Genomic DNA, 14,610 nt, shown 5'->3' on the forward strand with positions numbered 1-14,610 from the left:
TTGCCTCTGCTGTAAAATGGAGATATAATCCTTCCTGGGGTGAGTATTAAATAAGCGAATGTATAGAGAGGTATCTGTCCTGCTGCTGTTATTACCATAAATCACAGATCTGGGTTTGAATCCTGACTTTGTCACTCATTAGCTGTGTGAGCCTGGGCAAATCGCTCGATGTCTCTGAGCTTCTGCTTCCTCATCTGTAAAATGGGAATCATGATGGTGCCTCCCTCTTAGGGCTGTGCTCTTGGCATAGTGCTTGGCACAAAGCCAACTCTGAGGACATCTGGCCAAATCTGCTTTTGTAGGATTGGTTTTGTTACTTCATTTTTCAGGTGGGAAAACTGAGGCCCAGAGAGGAAAAACTTCCTCGGTCGGCCATTGTGGCTTCCTGGTCAATTCCCCATCCCACTTCTCTTTGCACCACGAATTTCTAGTCCTTGCTGCCTCTGTTTACCCAGCTGGGAAATGGGTTTGGGGGGCTCCTCTTACCTGCTGCTCCTCCCAGCAGGATGTGAAGTACCTGGCCATCAGCGGATTTCTCTTCTTGCGATTCTTCGCGCCCGCCATCCTTACCCCAAAACTGTTTGACCTGCGGGACCAACACGCGGACCCCCAGACCAGCCGCTCACTGCTGTTGCTTGCCAAGGTGCCAGCCGTGGGGTTCCCCCATCCTGGGTGCTCTTAGCCAGGGAAAAAAGCATGGTAGGAGCAGAGCTGGGAGGCCAGACCCGCAGAAGACCCAAAGAACACCCAAAGAAAGCCAAGTCTGAAACACGACCATTAGCATTCCATCCCAAGGGTGAAGGCAGTCATTATGCACTCCAATTTCCCCTTTGGAAATGAAAACCCAACCCTTACAGAAGGAAAGTGGAAAGCAGGCTAGCAGTCATTCACACCTTAGTATGAATTAGACCATCCTTTGCAAAGGGCAACAACTTGAGATTCTGCATGACAGTATGCAAGGTAGGATTGAGCAGTCCTGGCTGGGGGAGGGTCTGGGCTTTGGAGGGAACAGAATAAGGTCACTGGGGGGTGCAGATTCCAAAAAGAGGAAGGGGAAACAGATATCACTCAAGGAAGGTGTTGAGTCTTCTTATGGATTTATTTTTTTCTTTGAGATGAGTCTCACTGTGTCACCCAGGCTGGAGTACAGTGGCACGATCTTGGCTCACTGCAACCTCTGCCTCCTGGGTTCAAGTGATCCTCCCACCTCAGCTTCTGGAGTAGCTGAATTTACAAGTGTGAGCCACCATGACTGGCTAATTTTTGCATTTTTAGTAGAGACGGGGTATCATCATGTTGGCCAGGCTGGTCTTGAACTCCAGACCTCAAGTGGTCAGCTTACTTCGACTCCCAAAGTGCTGGGATTACAGGCGTGAACCACTGTGCCTGACAATAAGAGTCTTCTTTTATTGAGCACTGATTTGGGAGCCAGCAGTCCACAGAGGGCCCTCCCCTCTGCTGTGACCTTGGCCCCAGCATCCCTCGTTTCTTTGCTCCAGGCTGTGCAGAGCATCGGAAACCTGGGCCAGCAGCTGGGCCAGGGCAAGGAACTGTGGATGGCCCCCCTGCACCCCTTCCTGCTGCAGAGCGTCTCACGTGTGAGAGACTTCCTGGACCGGCTGGTGGATGTGGATGGGGATGAAGGTGAGTTCCTGTGGTCCTGCCACATCTGGCTTCTCAACCCAATTGGGACACCACTCAGGGACTTCCCCTTTCCCCCGCCAGCTCCTTAGCACTGAGAATGTGAATCTGTGGGTCAGTCAAGTCAACTAACATTTCCTGACACTTACTGTGCTAGGCCCCAGAGATGAACAGAGCTCAGGTGCTGTCCTCCAGGCCATCCTAGCCAACGTGGGGATGTGGCTGTGGGCAGGATCGTGGCATGGTGTGCATGCAATTGACATCTATTAAGCGCTTACTAAATAATAGGCACAGTTCTAGGTGCTGGGGATGTAGCAGTGAACAAGACAGAGAAAATCTGATCTCACAGAGGTTTTATTTTGTTGGGGACCACAGGCCATTAGCAAGATAAATAAGCAAGTTATGTGGTATGTTACAGAGCTGTAAGTGCTAAGGGGGAAAAATAGAGGAGGAAAGAACAGAGACCTGAAAGGGAACAGGTAGAGAGCCGTGAGAATCCCAGGGAAGAGTGCCAGGCAGGGCACAGCATGTGCAAGGGCCCTGGGGTGGGACAGAGAGCGGCACTGAGGACACCCATGAAGAAGAGTGATGTGGGGGCAGTGGGGAGGCAAAGAGGCAAGGCCAGAGAGGTGGGGGGCCAGATTATGTGGGGCCCCATAGGCCTTGGGAAGAATTTTAGCTTTGACTTGGAGTGAAACAGAATCACAGGATGATTTGGAGCAGAAAAGTTGTGGTTGAGTCCATACCATAACGTGGGGTTCAGGTCATGACCTAGTTGGATCCCAGTCCCGTTGGAGCAACCTGTCAGAACGTAGAGCCTGGCTGTGGCATGGTGGGGTCCCTGTGGTGCTGGGATGGGGTGGCGGGGCTGTGTCCTGGCTCCCTGAGTGTGATTAGATGCAGGACATTGCCTGGGTGGGAACCCGTAGGGTGTGGCTACCCCTGCTGGCTGCCTGCACACTGTCTGCAGATTTCTCTGGTTGGAGAGAGGTCTTTTTTTTTTTTTTTTTTTGAGGCGGAGTCTCGCTCTGCCGCCCAGGCTGGAGTGCAGTGGCCGGATCTCAGCTCACTGCAAGCTCTGCCTCCCGGGTTCACGCCATTCTCCTGCCTCAGCCTCCCAAGTAGCTGGGACTACAGGCGCCCACCACCTCGCCGGCTAGTTTTTGTATTTTTTAGTAGAGACGGGGTTTCACTGTGTTCGCCAGGATGGTCTCGATCTCCTGACCTTGTGATCCGCCCGTCTCGGCCTCCCAAAGTGCTGGGATTACAGGCTTGAGCCACCGCGCCCGGCCGGAGAGAGGTCTTTAAGGGCTACTTTGCCCGCCCCCTCCTCCTGGCCTCCATGATTGCATTCCCTATTGAGGCAGTGGAGTCTGAAGTCATCGTGCTCATCCTCCCACCTCTAGGGGAGCAGAGAACCATGCCCATCCACTGAGGTCCTCCCTGGGCATGCTAGTGGAGTAAGGTAAGCCTGGATAGGGAGGGCTCACTGTCTACCACCTCTCTTCTCCCATTTCCCAGAAGCTGGTATCCCAGCCCGGGCCCTGTTCCCGCCCTCAGCCATTGTTCGAGAAGGCTATCTGCTGAAACGCAAGGAGGAGCCCGCCGGCCTGGCCATGCGCTTTGCCTTCAAGAAGCGCTACGTCTGGCTCAGCGGGGAGACCCTCTCCTTCTCCAAGAGTCCTGAGTGGCAGGTGGGGTTCCCGTCCACAATGGAGGGCTTTCCAGGGGTGGCCTTTTTCAGGATGCTGCCTCTTTGTACACAGGGGGAAACTGAGGCCCACAGTGGGGCAAGGCCCCAAGGTGCCATAACAACTTAACAATGACAAACTCTCAGGACAGGCTCTGCTCACAAGTTCAGGCCAATGTGGGCACAGGACACAAACAGGCACCATCACACATCCTTCAGAATGTGCACATGCGGTGGCGGGGATATGCCTCCCAGATGTGGAGGCACACAGGACAGGGACGATGCTGAACCGCTCTCCAATGCTCCCACCCGGATCTAGGGCACATGCTAGACAGACTCATAACATTGAATGTGTTCACTAGGAACATGTGCAGATGTTCAGGCACATTCATCCAAGCATTCATTCACTCGTTCACTCATTCAGCAAACATTATTGAGCCTATTATGTGTCAGTGTCCTAAGCACTAGAGATATAGGAGTGAACAAGACAGGTGAAAGTCTTGCCCTTGTGGGGCTGGTGTTCGTGACTAGAATGCCCCGAGACACGTGCTGGAGTCTCCCGAATGGGGAGCTGTGTGCACACCAGTAGATGATGACAGCTAATGCTGGGAAGGGAGTCCACGCTTACTGTTTCTATTTTATCAGGAGAACAGAGATTCTAGTGGTCATTTCTCTGGGTTCCAATTTTGGGTCCAACTGATGAGTGACCTTGGAAGGGTCATCTATCTTCTTGCACCTCAGTTTTCTCATCTGCAGGATAGAGAGAATAACAGAACCAACCCCAGAAGTTTGTTGTGATAATTAAATAAGTTGATCAATGTAAAGTCCCAAGCACCATAGAAGTGGTAGCTATTATTAACAAGGAAACGGATTCCCAGAGAAGTTGTCACTTAGACAGGTGGCTGGGCACGGTGGCTCACGCCTGTAATCCCAGCACTTTGGGAGGCCGAGGTGGGTGGATCACTTGAGGCCAGGGGTTCGAGACCAGCCTGGCCAACATGGGGAAACCCCATCTCTACTAAAAATACAAAAAATTAGCCTGGCGTGGTGGTGCACACCTGTAATCCCAGCCACTTGGGAGGCTGAGGCAGGAGAATCGCTTGAATCTGGGAGGCAGAGGTAGCAGTGAGCCCAGATTGTGCCACTGCATTCCAGCCTGGGCGGCAGAGCCAGACTCTGTTTAAAAAAAAAAAAAAAAAAAAAAAAGGATAGAGCAGGACTCACCCAACAGCTCACATGGATGGATGGACGAGCACACAGAGCACAGACTTACAGAGTTGAATGTCCCGCCTCTGGGAACTGACTCCACCTGCCGCACACAACCAGACGGAAGCTGTCCCCACCCCGGCCCTAGCCCCCAGCCCTAGCCCCCAGCCCATCCTGTAGCAACAATCCTCTTCCCCAGACGCGCCACTCCATCCCCGTGTCGCACATCCGCGCGGTGGAGCGCGTAGACGAGGGCGCCTTCCAACTGCCCCACGTGATGCAGGTGGTGACGCAGGACGGCGCGGGGGCGCTGCACACCACCTACCTCCAGTGCAAGGTGAGACCCCGCCGCGATGGGGAGCGGGTGGGGTTGGGGCGTCCCTCGGTTCCCACCCACCCCCTGATCGCCTCCCACCCGCTGCAGAATGTGAACGAGCTCAACCAGTGGCTCTCGGCCTTGCGCAAGGCCATCGCCCCCAACCCGGACAAGCTGGCCGCCTGCCACCCCGGTGCCTTCCGCAGTGCGCGCTGGACCTGCTGCCTCCAGGCTGAGCGCTCAGGTGAGGGGGCAGCGCGGACTGCAGGCTCTGCCGGCTGTACCCGTCAATCAGTGGGTGTCCCACTTCCGCCTGGGCTGGCTGTGCAACCTTGGGCAAGTTACTCAACCTCTCTATGCCTCAGTCTCCTCAACTGTGAAATGAGGTTGATAACAGTGCCTTTCTCATGGAGTTGTGATAATTAAATGACTTGATTTACACAAAGAGCATAGGACGCTGCTTGGTGCATGCGACGTGTTATTTCTACTCACTAGGTGCCAGCATCCCGTGGCGCCTAAACATCATGAGCTTGTTCTCAAGGAAGATGAGTGCATAACCCAAATTTTTTTTTTCTTTTTTTTTGAGACAGAGTCTCACTGTGTTGCAAAGGCTGGAGTGCACAATCTCAGCTCACTGCAACCTCTGCCTCCCGGGTTCAAGTGATTCTCTTGCCTCAGCCTCCTGAGTAGCTGGGTTTATAGGTGTGTGCCACTGCACCCAGCTAATTTTGCATTTTTAGTGGGGACGGGGTTTCACCATGTTGGCCAGGCTGGTCTCGATCTCCTGATCTCAGGTGATAAGCCCGTCTCAGCCTCCCAAAGTGTTGGGATTACAGGTGTGAGCCATCATGACCGGCCTTTTGTTAATACAATGTTATAAGTGCCAACATGAGGCTTTTGAGATTCCAGTGGATGCCTCTGACCCAGCCTCAGGATGGGGACTCAAGGAGGGCTTCCTGGAGGAGGTGCTGCTTAAATGCAACCTGAGTAGAGCAGAAGTTAAGCAGCGACGTTGGAGACAGAACTGGGAGCTGGGGCTAAGGAAGTGTTGCAGGTGTCATGAGCAAAGGCCTGGAGGTTGGGACAAGGTAGGCTGACGGTTGGAAAAAGGTCTTTGTGACTGGAGCCTAGAATGAGAGAGGAGTACTGGGAGAGGCGAGGCTACTGCTAAAGTCTAGGGAGCAGAAGTGGGGCTGGATGAGAGTGGAGGATGTAAGATTCAAAGGAAGTAGTGGGTTTTTTTATTTTTGTTTTTGAGACAGAACCTCTCTCTGTTGCCCAGGCTGGAGTGCAGTGGTGCAATCATGGCTCCCTGCAGCCTCAAACTCCTGTGTTCAAGCAGCCCTCTCACTTCAGCCTCCCAAGCAGCTGGGACCACAGACATGTGCCACCATGTGAGGCTAATTTTTTTTTTTTTTTTTTTTTTTTTGAGATGGAGTCTCACCCTTTTGCCCAGGCTGGAATGTAGTGGTGCAATCTTAGCTCACTGCAATCTGTGTCTCCCAGGTTCAAGCGATTCTCCTGCCTCAGCCTCCCAAGTAGCTGAGATTACAGGCATGAACCACCATGCCTGGCTAATTTTTGTAGTTTTAGTAGAGACGGGGTTTCACCATGTTGGCCAGGCTGGTCTGAAACTCTTGACTTCTAGTGATCCACCCACCTTGGCCTCCCAAAGTGCTGAGATTACAGGCGTGAGCCACTGCTCCAGACCCAAGGGTAATTTTTAAATTATTTGTAGAGACGAGGTCTCACTATGTTGCCCAGGCTGGTCTCGAACTCTTGGGGTCAAGTGATCCCCCCATCTCAGCCTCCAAAAGTGCTGAGATTACAGGTGTGAGCCACCGCATGTGGCCTAGAAATAGTAGGTTTGACGAGGGATTTTAGATGAAGGAGCACGGCTTGGCGACAACCTGGTTGTGGAGGCTTCTGGAAGGGGAGGGAGCATTACTGATGAATGAAACTGTGTCCCCTCAGCCGCCGGCTGCAGCCGTACACACTCAGCTGTCACCCTGGGGGACTGGAGTGACCCACTGGATCCCGATGCTGAGGCCCAGATGGTGTATCGGCAGCTGCTTCTGGGGCGGGACCAGCTCAGGTGGGTGCCCCCACCCATCCCACTTCACCTCCTATGACCATCCAAGCCAGCCCCCCACCGTGGCCTTGCTGTGTTCATTTATTCATTCTTTCGTGTGCATTGGTGGATCTTCCCTGGGGGCCTGGCCCAGGGTGGGGACTGGGTGTCTACGCAGTCAGGGCTTGGGAAGCATCCTCGGTGGGAGGGGTCCTTCATACAGAACTGGGTCTTGGGATCTTTTAATACCTGGGGCTCCAGAGACCCTGGCACAATTGACATAAAATCCTGGCCCCCTGCGCTTGCTAAATGCCCTTGGATAGATCTCTTCCCCTTCCTGGCATGAGGATCACTATCACTGTTATTTGGTGACAGAGATTTGTCCCAGCTCACTACAGAGTGGGTTCTGAAGCTGACCTGCCTGGGTTCCAATCCTGACCTAGCCACTTACTAGCTGTGCGATCTTTTTTTTTAAAAAAAAATTTTATATATTTATTTAGACAGAGTCTTGCTCTGTTGCCCAGGCTGGAGTACAGTGGCATGATCTTGGCTCACTGCAACCTCTGCCTCCCAGGTTCAAGCGATTCTCCTGCTTCAGCCTCCCATGTAGCCAGGATTACAGGCACCCGCCACCATGCCTGACTAGTTTTTGTATTTTTAGTAGAGATGGGGTTTCACCATGTTGGCCAGGCTAGTCTCGAATTCCTGACTTCAAGTGATCCACTTGTCTTGCCTTCGCCCTCCCAAAATGCAGGGATTACAGGCATGAGCCACTGCACCCAACCAGGCTGTGTGATCTTAAAAAAGTTGCTTAACTTCTCTGTACTTCAGTTTCCTCGTCTGGAAAAGGGGAATACTAATGGTGGTGACCTTGTGGGTTGTCCTGAGGATCAGATGAGCTAATACAGGTGGAGCACTTTGTAGGTGCCTGGCCACATAGCTTTCAGTAAGTGGTAATGATGATGCTGCTGATGCGGTGCGACCTTAGACAAGTTACCTAACCTCTCTGTGTCTCAGTGATCATCTGCATAATGGAGCTAATACTAAATACCTACCTCATATGAGTTTGTCATGACAATTAAATGAGTTAAACATGTAAAAGGTTTCGAATAGTATCTGGCACTCTAGAAATGTTTGCTGTGTAGATGATGATGATGATAATGACAATGGTAGATGGTGATGGTGATGATTCAGGAAAACTAATTTCTCAGAGAATTTCTGGGGTAGGAATCAGGACTGGGAATCAGGGACCAGATTTGTCTTTCTCCCTCTCACCTTCCAGGCTGAAATTACTGGAGGATTCTAATATGGATACAACTTGGGAGGCAGACACAGGTAAGGGCTCTTATACCACAGAAGGTAAAGGCTGGGTGCAGTGGCTCACACCTGTAATCCCAGCACTTTGGGAGGCCAAGGTGTGTGGATCACTTGAGGTCTGGAGTTCGAGATCAGCCTGGCCAACATGGTGAAACCCTGTCTCTACTAAAAATTTAAAAATTAGCTGGGTGTGGTGGTGCACACCTGTAATCCCAGCTACTGGGGTGACTGAGACATGGGAATTGCTTGAACCCAGGAGGAGGAGATTGCAATGAGCTGAGATCATGCCACTGAACTCCACCCTGGGCAACACAGCAAGACTCCACCCCGCCCCACCAAAAAAAAAAAAGTAAGCTAAAGGGTTAAGGAGGTCCTTTTTTCCTCACAGGCGCTTCCCCACTGTCTCCTGTGTTTCCAGTCCATCATCAGGCCACAGGGCTGTGTGTGGGGACTCTTATGGATTTTAGGGTTCTCAGGGCACAAGGCACATCTGCAGCGTGAGAAACCATTGGGTCTGGGTTACAGCAGCCTGCCTTGGACTGGCTGAGCTCCTGTGGCCTCTTGTCTCCCTCCTAGGGGCCTGTCCTGAGGTCCTGGCCCGGCAAAGAGCAGCAGCTGCCCGCCTGCTGGAGGTGCTCGCAGACCTGGATCGTGCCCATGAGGAGTTCCAGCAGCAAGAGCGAGGGAAGGCGGCCCTGGGCCCACTCGGCCCCTAAGGAAATGCCACAGCTAGCCTGGAAGGAGGAGCAAGGAGGTGGGGGGCCCTCTCCTCAGCGCATCCTGCCCCAGGAATCTCCTGTTTCCTTGTTCCTCTTTGATTCTGTGGTTTGGAGGCTCCCAGAGATGTACCTAGTCCTGTGTGCCTTGAGTCCAGAACTCAGGGCATGGAAGCCCTTTGGCCAGCTTTGCACTGAGTGAATCTCGCTCTCTGGGTTCAGACTGGAGTGGATAGGATAAGGAATCTGACTTATTTGACTGAGACCGGGGTCTCTGCTTCACCAAACTGGCCTCTATCCATACCAAGGAGGCCAGCCTGGCTCTGAGCTGCTGGATACAGCTGGACCTGAATTCCTGAAGCCCATGTTGTTGTTGCCCCAGATAGGCACTAAATGGGCTCACTCCTTCCTGTTTTTGTGTCTGTTAATCCCTATAACCTCACTGATTCTTCTGTACCCTGCCTTTGGCCTAGGACCCCAACCACAAGCTTCCAGAATTAGGTACCCTCAGGAAGAACCAAGGCTGGGTGGGGGTCCAGTGTGCCACACTCAGACCCTTGGAGCCTGGGAGACCTTGGGCCAGGCTCTTTGTCTCTCTTTGGGTCTCAGATTACTCTGTATAAAAAGAGGAGGGAAAGTCTAGATGTGTGGTTTTCAAACTGGATTCCAATGAGGTAGTTCAGGAGCCAGGGAGGGGTTTCTCTGACTGTGGGCCAAAGACTACCCGCTGGAATGTCTGCTAGAAATGCAGATTTCTAAGGCCCAGCCAGTTACTGACTCAGAATCTGAAGGTATATGAGGGCAAGAATCAGGGTTATTTAACAGATTCCTCAGGTCATTTGGATGAGCATCAGCTTTGAGGACCATAGGCTTGGGGAGTGGGCAATTTTATTTTATCTTATTTTTAGAGTCCGGGGTCTCACTCTGTTGCCCAGGCTGCAGTACAGTGGCATGATCATAGATCACTGCAGCCTCAAACTTCTGGGCTTCAGCGATCCTCCCACGTCAGCCTCCAGAGCAGCTGCGACTACAGGTGCAAGCCATCACGCCTGGCCAATTTTTAAATTTTTGTAGAGATGAGGGGTCTTGCTATGTTGCCCAGGCTGGTCTCAAGCTGCTGGCGTCAAATGAGCCTCCTGCCTCGGCCTCCTTAGTTGCTGGGATTACAGGCGTGAGTCACAGTGCCTGGCTTGCAATTTTATATGCCAGGGTTTGGGTTGAGGTTTTGTCTGAGAATGAACCACGGAGTACAAATGTTTGGGAACACGTGACTGGCAGAACTGGAAGGGCCTCCAAGGACTCATTTCCGGTGTTGTGTCACTAGGGGGTGGGACAGAAACCAAAGCCTACCTGGCAGGGGATCAAGTAGACCAGGAAAGACACGGCGCTATCCCGAGGCTGGCCAGCAGGGGTTGCCCGAAGCCGCAGCATCCACCAGAGCTGCAGGGGCGTCCTGGCATGTTGCACAGAGGCTGATTTAAGGCTGGGGTCCATCCCTGTTTTTCCCTAGTTAGAACCTGACCCTCCTCCCCAAGGACAGGGTCCTGACGAGCTCCGAGATCCTGATGAGCTGATCACAGTGTCTCCCAGCTCCTCTGTATTCTCCCCGAGGCTCCCAGTTCTCAGCCCGAGTTCCTTGTTTTTTGTCTCTTGTCATTGTGCCAGGGAGCAGACGTGTACATTGCCTCGTGCTCTTGTGAAAGAGAAGGGTACTTTCACCTTTGCATTCTTGGAGACTAGGACTAGGAGGGTCTGTCACTGCTCCACTGCCCCCACCCCTTCCGGCCCGAGGTAATGACCCTGAAGTTGCCATTCTCTTGCAAGCCATTACTCCCCAATGGGGCTGACTGCAGCCCCCAGGAACAGAGCCACCCACCCTTCTCTTGGCAGGAAAAGACCAGGCGAGGAGGAGAAAGACCATTTATTTCTCCACCCACAGTGGGACTGGTAGGTTTTGAAAACAGCAATCGCTGGCATACCTTTAAATCTTGGCTGACTCCCACCGTGGCAGCCAATCAGCAGAGGCAGAGCTGGTGAGTTGCCTGGGCAACGGGCCCCTGGTTGGCCGGAGACGATTAGCCACCCCACTGCCCACTCCCAACGAAAGGGAAATTGACTCTCTGCTGTCCACTCTGCTTTAAAATACATGGGCCAAACTAGGCCTCCTCCTCTCGCTCCTGAAGTCAGAAGCGCCAGCCTTTGGCTCTTAAAATTGGGAGCGATTTGGTGGAGAGGATGGGATAGGGAGGATGGGAGAACCGTGCCTTTATCTGGGACAGACAGAAGGCCTGGAGATGGGAAGGGAGAAGGAGATCAGAGTCCAGAGAGATGAAGAGGGACAAACACAAAATCAGGACCCTCTAGTCCCCGCTTGCGCTGGCCATTCTTTTGTAGAACTGCCCAGTCATCTGGGGGCTTCCACCCCATGGGCCCACAATTGCCCAATCAGTGGGTGGCAGACATGGGTGATGACATGGAATGGGTGAGGCATCGGGGGTACACTGAGTTTCCCAAGTCCCTGTTTGCCCCCCGAGCCCTGGCAGGCCCCTAAGAACTTGCCCTGCATCCTCCAGTTTGCAGACAAGGCTGTACAGATGCAACTGAGACACAGATGGGGATCCACATGGGGGGGTCATGGGGTCTGTCTCTTCTCTTCCAGCCTGGGGGCAAGTAGAGGCACGTGGGTGTGCGTGCATGAGTTCAACAGGACATGTGTGTTTGTGTGTGAGGGGGCGGGTCTCTGTCTTTTTGGTAGGGAGGTTTCCAGTACTCTCTGCACGGCCCTCTCAGGGAGCTATGATTCGGAGCCAGCCTGACATGCCATCTCTCTTCATCCCAGCTGCCACCAGGCAGGTCCCCTGAATGGCTGCGGCTCCTTCCGCAGGCTCCTCCCCAGCCCTGAACCTGGGCCACCAGGACACACCTGGCGAAGGAGGCATTTGCCGGACCAGGGGCAAAGCAGGAAGGAAGGTGGGCAGCCTTGGGCCTCAGGCCTTGGCTGCAGCCTCGGATACACCCTGGGCTGTGAGCTCGGCCAGCACGTTGTCTAGGTAGCTAGCGTCCGGGTAGCCGTGGCCTGTGAGGTTGGATCCAAACTCGGTCTTGTGATGGATCTCGTTCCACACCACGGTGTCCGACTCGCCCGTGGTGTTGGAGGTGCCGATAGTGAAGATGAGTCTTCTCTCCCAGGCCGTGATGAGCAGCCGCAGCACCTGGGGGGACAGGGACACGGTGGGGCTGGGCGGAGGTCACAGGCAGCCTCCAGCCCACCAGCCTCAGCCTCCCTCCCTCCCCTGCCACATCATGGCTACCTTATGGTTTCATCCATTGGCACCGACTACGTACTGCCGGCTTTGCCATTTCCTTTACATTTGTATTTCCTGAACTGCCAGTAAAAGCTCTTTCCAAGTTATTTGTTTGTTTTTTCTTTCCTTTCCTTTCCTTTCCTTTTTTTTTTTTTTTTGGCAGCGGGGACAGAATCTTGCTGCGTTGCCCAGGCTGGAGTGCAGTAGTGCCACCAGAGCTCACTGCAGCCTCGAACTCCTGGGGTCCAACAATCGTCCCACATCAGCCTCCCGAGTAGCTGGGATTACAGGTAGGCACCACCAAGCCCAGCTAAAATTACAAACTTTTTGGAGAGACAGAGTCTCACTATGTTGCCCAGATTGGTCTCAAACTCCTGGCCTCCCACCTCAGCCTCCCCAAGTGCAGGGATTACAGGTATGCCCCACTGTGCTGGGCCTGCCTGTTTCTTTCTTTCTTTTTTTTTTTGTGACGGAGTCTTGCTCTGTCACCAGGCTGGAGTGCATTGGGGTGATCTCGTCTCAGTGCAACCTCTGCCTCCTGAGTTCAAGCAATTCTCCTGCCTCAGCCTCCCGGGTAGCTGGGACTACAGGCGCACTTCACCACTCCCGGATAATTTTTGTATTTTTAGTAGAGATGGGGTTTCACCATGTTGGCCAGGCTGGTCTCAAACTCCTGATCTTGTGATCCACCCGCCTCGGTCTCCCAAAGTGCTGGGATTAGAGGCATGAGCCACCGCACCCAGCCCTGCCTGTTTTTTTTCTGGGGTGAAGAAAGTATCTGGCAGCTCTCTGCTCTGTTTAGTTTGGACTCCACACTATATTAAAGAGCAACTTGTAAATTAGTTACTAACATTCAAAAGCCTAGAGATTTCCCATGAAAATCTGGATTTCTTGCTGCTCTTGAAAAGCAGAAAGTCAAATCAGACAGCCTGTAGGGTGGTGGTGAGAGCTTCGACTGCCTGGGCTCAAATCCAAGCTCTGTCACTCAGTTTCTGTGTGGTCAAGTGACTTGCCCTCTCTGAAGCCTTGCATCTTTGTCTATAAAATGGGGTCAGGACCTTGACCTCAGCGGCTGGGGAAAGGAGGTAAGATGTGTGAAGCCAGTGGCCATGGTCGCTGCTGTTTGGGTGCTGCTTTGGGGAGGAATGTGAGAGCAGGGATTGGGAATGATGGGGACCACAGGCCCAGGCCAGTGGTTGCTGGAGCCCCTGGCTGCGCCTATCTCCTGTGCCCTCATGGCTGGGCACCCACCTTCCGGCCTTTCTCATTGTTGGGTAGATAGCAGTGGCGAGGGAATCCTCTTGCGGTGAACTTCTTCCCGGGGTTGGGGTGCTCAGGGCCCTGCAGGGAGGGACAGTAGCAGGGATTTAGACCATGAACAGGTGATGGCAGGGCAGAGGAGCATCTGGAGGAGTCAGAGGGGAGTGAGGGCTGGGGCAGAATGGGAGTCCACCTGGATGCCTGTGGGGATGTCGTAGACGATGCGGATGGTCTGGGTGTCAGGGAAGCCGGGCAGCGAGTGGGGGATGAGGTGGAACTCCATCTTCCCAGGTGGCTGCGTACCCGTCTTCTCCCCGTAGATGGCCTTGCAGGTGGGGCACTGCAGGCTGCCATCCTGGGCAGGGGAGGCTGGCAGTGAGTTCCCAGTGGCCCCCCAACCCCACTTCGTTCCCTGCCCACTCCCGAGCCACTGTCCCGCCCAACCCACCTTGTTGCCATTGGAGTACATGGCCACGAGGCACAGCAGGTGGTACATGTGGCCGCAGCGGCCCAGGCGGCCCACGAGCTCAGGCCGCACGCTCTTGTGTCGAAGCACGCCCTCGTAGCCTGATGCTGTGACCAGCCGCTCCATGCAGATGGTGCAGTCCTGCAGGTGGGCAGCAGGGGAGACTGAGGACTGGGAAGGGGGGGCACTTACTGGGTCAGCACTGCCCCTTGGCGGGTCACCATAGGCAGCAGACCACACTCTCTCTGGCGCCCATTTGGCAAAGGGAGACAGGACACACGCTCTGCCCCATACATTGTTTTCTTTTCTTTTCTTCTTTTTATTTTTATTTTTTATTTTTTATTAAGAGACAGGCTCTGTTGCCCAGGCTGAAGTACAGCAGTGCAATCATAGCTCACTGCAGAGTCGAACTCCTGGGCTCAGGAGATCCTCCTGCCTCAGCCTCCAACATAGCTGGGACTACAGCATGAGCCACTGCGCCCAGCCCCTTCCCATATATTGAATTCTGATATGTCACAGAGGAAGATGGCTCTCTCACCACTCCCCAGGTGAATTAAGGGCTTAACTATCAAAAGCAAAACTTAAAAACATTTAGTGGAAAATATGGGTGAAAATGACACAA

General features: G+C 53.4%; 2 protein-coding genes across 4 annotated transcripts in view; one reads left to right on the forward strand and one right to left on the reverse strand.

The window, feature by feature from the left end:
* Positions 1-9,599, forward strand: part of RASAL1 (RAS protein activator like 1) — a 38,412-nt gene extending 28,813 nt beyond the window's left edge. Inside the window, exons 14-21 of one of the 3 annotated variants that reach the window (XM_033220511.1) lie at positions 506-643; positions 1,500-1,644; positions 3,163-3,335; positions 4,737-4,874; positions 4,962-5,097; positions 6,828-6,948; positions 8,207-8,259; positions 8,630-8,803. In XM_033220511.1, the coding sequence (XP_033076402.1) occupies positions 506-643; positions 1,500-1,644; positions 3,163-3,335; positions 4,737-4,874; positions 4,962-5,097; positions 6,828-6,948; positions 8,207-8,259; positions 8,630-8,742 (1,017 nt within the window). In that variant the 3' untranslated portion in view covers positions 8,743-8,803. The other 2 variants (XM_033220510.1, XM_033220512.1) reach the window with 2 other exon arrangements.
* Positions 9,600-10,860: 1,261 nt separating this feature from the next.
* DTX1 (deltex E3 ubiquitin ligase 1) overlaps positions 10,861-14,610 on the reverse strand; it is a 41,518-nt gene continuing 37,768 nt past the window's right edge. The window contains exons 7-10 of the mRNA XM_033220513.1: positions 13,971-14,129; positions 13,716-13,877; positions 13,514-13,603; positions 10,861-12,169 (exon numbers count right to left, since the gene is read on the reverse strand). Coding sequence (XP_033076404.1) covers positions 11,945-12,169; positions 13,514-13,603; positions 13,716-13,877; positions 13,971-14,129 — 636 coding nt within the window. The 3' untranslated portion in view covers positions 10,861-11,944. The remainder of the gene's footprint in view (positions 12,170-13,513; positions 13,604-13,715; positions 13,878-13,970; positions 14,130-14,610) is intronic.

The sequence above is a fragment of the Trachypithecus francoisi genome, unplaced genomic scaffold (genome assembly GCF_009764315.1).
Source record: "Trachypithecus francoisi isolate TF-2019V2 unplaced genomic scaffold, Tfra_2.0 Lachesis_group11, whole genome shotgun sequence".
NCBI lineage: Eukaryota > Metazoa > Chordata > Mammalia > Primates > Cercopithecidae > Trachypithecus > Trachypithecus francoisi.